This window comes from Clupea harengus, chromosome 16 (genome assembly GCF_900700415.2).
Source record: "Clupea harengus chromosome 16, Ch_v2.0.2, whole genome shotgun sequence".
Classification (NCBI taxonomy): domain Eukaryota; kingdom Metazoa; phylum Chordata; class Actinopteri; order Clupeiformes; family Clupeidae; genus Clupea; species Clupea harengus.
In genome coordinates, this window is record NC_045167.1 from 22,645,753 (window position 1) to 22,650,730 (window position 4,978).

A 4,978-nucleotide genomic window follows, 5' to 3' on the forward strand; every position below is an offset into this window, starting at 1 on the left:
AATGAGTGTCGAAGTGGGCTACAATCACTAAAATGTCCACCAAGTGATCAATGGTTATAGCATCATAATATTTTAATAATATTCGTAATTGATAGGTGAAAATTCACCCTAGTTACCTCAGGACTCTGGAGCTGCATATAAGTATATTTATTAGACAAACAACAATTGCAATCGGGCTCACTCCCAGCACAAGGCTGAAAGTGAAGCAATGATAAACACATCGCACAAGGTTTATATAGACAGAAGTTTAGCGTTCAGCAGAGATAACCATGTGGTGGATTTCTGACGTCCAAGGCAAGGATGGAAGTTTTGCAAGGTCGGAAGAAGCACAGTTCGAACCTTCTTATCACCTCTGGTCTAAACATGCTCTTGTACATATGCAGACTAAGTGGCACCTAGTATTCTAAGTTACACACACGCAGAAACACAGAAAAGCCATGTTCCTGCTTACATAAGTACATGATTCATATAAGGTAATTAATAATACAAGGCATTTGATTATTATATTCTTAAGTCATTAACAGTGTTCGGAAATTATCTCCATCAGTAATATTTTACATCTTCTGGATAACAGGTTCCATGAGGTCACATTGGTTTAATGCAGTGGTTAACATAAAGCAGTCATTTCAAAAATGTTTTTATAATTGTAAAATATTGGTAAGGCTGTGGATAATAGATAATAGAAGATCATATTTTCTGTTGACATCCTGGATGTATACAAGTATAATTGTTGACACTGAACAATTTACACACTCCATCATCAAAGATAATCTATGATTTATCAGACTTTCTGTTTGCTCATGTTTGTGTCACGTTTTAAGCCTCCTATGAAGTATAAAGTAAAGCCCACCTAATCACAAGCTCAAGTTAACTTGTGTTTGACTGAAACTATATAAGGTTTGGAGGGGGGTGGGGGGGGAGGGCTTGATATAGAGCATCACCTTTTTTTCAGATCATCAGTACAACACAGGTATAACCTTTCAGGTTATTGAGCATTTGGCCCCGGCCTTCAGGGCTGCATGTGAGCCAGGAGCCTGGTGATTTACCATCAGGCCTCTCGTGCAAACAGCGCTGGCCTCTTTCAGTTATTTCAAACAAAGAACTTTGACGCAATCAAGTAATGAATAGACGTCAACCTTGGAAATGCTGTTGAGTTACCACTGGCGTCTCAATGTCACACACACACACACACACCACCCGCTTTGTTTGTTTTTCCGCAAATCTTTGGGGCTGCTGCAAACACGGCCAAATGGAGTGTGAAGGAGCAGAGGCCCCTCTGTAGAAGGCCCCCCCCTGCCCCCCTCTCACACACACGGCTCAGAGGCCCCTCTGCAGAACGCCCCCCTCACGACGCCCCCCTCACGGCTCAGGATAACGAGCCGTGAGGTTTGGAGCGTCTCATCGAACACGCCGATTCTCCCAGCCAGCCGTGCCAGGGTTCATTCTCCCGAGCGTAAGTAAGTAAGTAAGTAAGTAAGTAAGTAAGTAAGTAAGGACGCTGTGGTGTGGCAACAGCAGCTACCTCTGCTAACAGATGGCAAGGAACAATGAGCAGAACATATTAGCACTGCTAATGCCAAATGCCACAAGGTTAAAGAGAGGGTGACTCTTGTTATTACGGAAAGAGGAAGTCATTTTCTCCTTCCAAATGTCTTGTGAGGAACAGCAGATGACATACGTATATATGTATATATAGAGAGAGAGGGAATATTTTCATTCATCACAGAAATGAAAAAACATCTGTGTGTGGATGGTGGGTAAGTGACATTAATCTTCTAATTTTCCAAACGATGATATGACCCTGTTAGTACAAGGCTGACAGGCATGCAGTCTAACCAAGAGACTGTAAAGGTTTATAAAGCACACTAGACCACAGTATACAGACCATACACACACACTAGACCATAGTATACACACCATACACACACACTAGACCATAGTATACAGACCATACACACACACTAGACCATAGTATACACACCATACACACACACTAGACCATAGTATACACACCATACACACACACTAGACCATAGTATACACACCATACAGACACCAACTGTAACAGATTACACTGATGTCAGTCATCGTCCACACCTGCCCAGACTGTCTGATGCTCTGAGGTCTGGGTACTGGGTTCTGAGGTCTGGGTTCTGAGGTACTGGGTTCTGAAGTCTGGGTACTGAGGTCTGGATACTGAGGTCTGGGTTCTGAGGTCTGGGTACTGAGGTCTGGGTTCTGAGGTCTGGGTACTGGGTTCTGAGGTCTGGGTACTGAGGTCTGGGTACTGGGGTCTGGGTTCTGAGGTCTGGGTACTGAGGTCTAGGTACTGGGTTCTGAGGTCTGGGTACTGAGGTCTGGGTACTGGGTTGTGAGGTCTGGGTTCTGAGGTCTGGGTACTGGGTTCTGAGGTCTGGGTACTGGGGTCTGGGTTCTGAGGTCTGGGTACTGAGGTCTAGGTACTGGGTTCTGAGGTCTGGGTACTGAGGTCTGGGTACTGGGTTGTGAGGTCTGGGTACTGAGGTCTGGGTACTGGGTTCTGAGGTTTGGGTACTGAGGTCTGGGTACTGGGTTCTGAGGTCTGGGTACTGAGGTCTAGGTACTGGGTTCTGAGGTCTGGGTACTGAGGTCTGGGTACTGGGTTCTGAGGTCTGGGTTCTGAGGTCTGGGTACTGAGGTCTGGGGTCTGGATACTGAGGTCTGGGTACTGAGGTCTGAGGTCGGGGTACTGAGGTCTGGGTACTGAGGTCTGGGTTCTGAGGTCTGGATACTGAGGTCTGGGTACTGAGGTCTGGGTACTGAGGTCTGTGGTCTGAGGACTGTCTAAGGGGGTGGGTGTTTGTTTCTGTGTGTGTGTGAAGCGGCATACCTTAAAGGACAGTGAAAGTGTGGTGGAGGAGAGAGTGTGTGTGTGGTGTGACTAGCTTGCTGCCAATTCCATGTCTGTCTTGTCTCCTGCTAACCCTCAGGTCTCTGTGTTAGCATGCACACACACACACACACACACACCCTCAGGTCTCTGTGTTAGCATGCCATAGCAGTGCCACTGAATCCATTTGACTGGTTGAGAAATTTGAATTTAAATAGGAGGCATTTGCATTGACAAAGTACAGACTCTTGCCTCAGGAAAAACAATGTGTTGTATATTAATGTAATTTCATAGCATTTTTTCAGTTTTGCCATTCAGAATGAAGGAATGCAAGGTAGACTACATAACATAAAATGCAGCTCATATCATACGGAACAGTGTATTACAAATCCATGCGATTGAGGTAGAAGGCTAGAAGGCCAGATTTGTTTCTGCTTTGAAATGCAACACAAACACCCAGGTGACGAGAAACTCAGAAGGTCATCCAGGCCAGCATCCACAGCATTGCTTCAATATTTAATCAAGTGGTCTTCCACTGGTGTTGCCTTACCGGAAAACACCAGAAGCCACCTCAAAGACCCCCCCACCCACACAAACACACACACACACACACACACACACACACACACACACACCACACCCTTTAGCGTGGTTCAGACTATCGATTCTCATCACATCGGAAGAGAAGAGGCTGTGTGTGGAGCTGGCAGTTACCATGACGCCTGTGTAAATGAACGCTCGTATGTCATTTCTGCAATAACTCCTCTGTGCCTTCCAAACATCAGAGGGTAAGAGCCATTGACCCCTCCTGAGGGGTGCAGTCTGGGGGGTGCAGTCTGGGAGATGGATGCTGTTGGAGCTTTTCAGGCGGGTGATGAAGCCTCTGTCTGGTGAGGGGCCGGCCGGCTCTGAGGGGGTGGCTGTCTGGGTGGAGAGTTACGACGCGCAAGGGGAATGAGCATATGTCTCGCTGCTGGATGGCTCCTGTATGAGGTTGGGTCTGTAGTTATACACACACACACACACCACACACACACACACACACACACACACACACACAGATGAAAAATACTCTGAAAAATATGGCCACTACTGTAGACAACAGAGTCATACCCTTTCCCTCGCACACACACACACACACACACACACACACACACACACACACACACACACACACACACACATTGTACCCACTACCATCCCCACAGCTTTCGCTGTCACACTAAGCCAAAGAGGGATTTTACAGTCTGGCACAAAGAGGCAAGACACTGCTCTCCCTGCACCATAAAGAAGGGCAACTCGTTAACATTGAAGACCTACAAATGTCACGACTGCGGTGTGCCTGATCAGACAAAGGGATGTGTGTGTGTGTGTGTGTGTGTGTGTGTGTGTGTGTGTGTGTGTGTGTGTGTGTGTGTGTGTGTGTGTGTGTGTGTGTGTGTGTGTGTGTGTGTGTGTGTGTGTGTGTGACAAAATGAATTACAAATATTTTCAGCTGGTTTATATCACTTACTTACCATACATTTAAGATAGATATGTAACATATTTGTGTAATAATTAGTAATGAAAAATAGAAACAACCAACAGTCACTGTGACGTAAAGACTTAAATAGAATTCAGTCAAATACAACAGAGAAACAGAGAGAGAGACACACACACACACACAGAGAGAAATAGAAAAAGAGACACACACAGAGAAACATATATAGAGAGAGACAGAGAAATACAGAAACGTAGAGAGAAAGACACACACACACAGAGAAACATAGAGAGGGAGAGAGAGACACAGAGAGAAACATAGAGAGAGAGAGAGAGAGAGAGAGAGTGTGTGTTGTTGTCCTGGCGAGGTGGCTGCTAGTCTCTGGTGTCCCAGCTGGTGTTTGTCCTGCAGGCATGAGTGACATGTACACACACACACACACACACACAGACATGTACCAGAGCAGGAAGCACAAGTAGAGGCAGAGAGAGGCCCTTCTGGAATAATCTCTCAGATTCATTAACAGTAATGATGGGGCAGAGGTCTCAGGTCAATCCCAATCCACGGAAACAGCAGAGTCATTTCCTCCCCACACCTCTCCTAATGCAAGCACACACACACGCACGCAC

At 46.1% G+C, this 4,978-nt stretch overlaps 1 protein-coding gene across 1 annotated transcript; it reads right to left on the bottom strand.

Annotated features, from left to right (window-relative positions):
* Positions 1–2,084: 2,084 nt before the first annotated feature.
* On the bottom strand, positions 2,085–2,867 carry LOC116224042 (extensin-like). The gene has a single exon (XM_031582592.1). It carries the CDS (start codon positions 2,865–2,867, stop codon positions 2,085–2,087), a length of 783 nt encoding a protein of 260 aa, XP_031438452.1.
* Between the last annotated feature and the right edge of the window lie 2,111 nt (positions 2,868–4,978).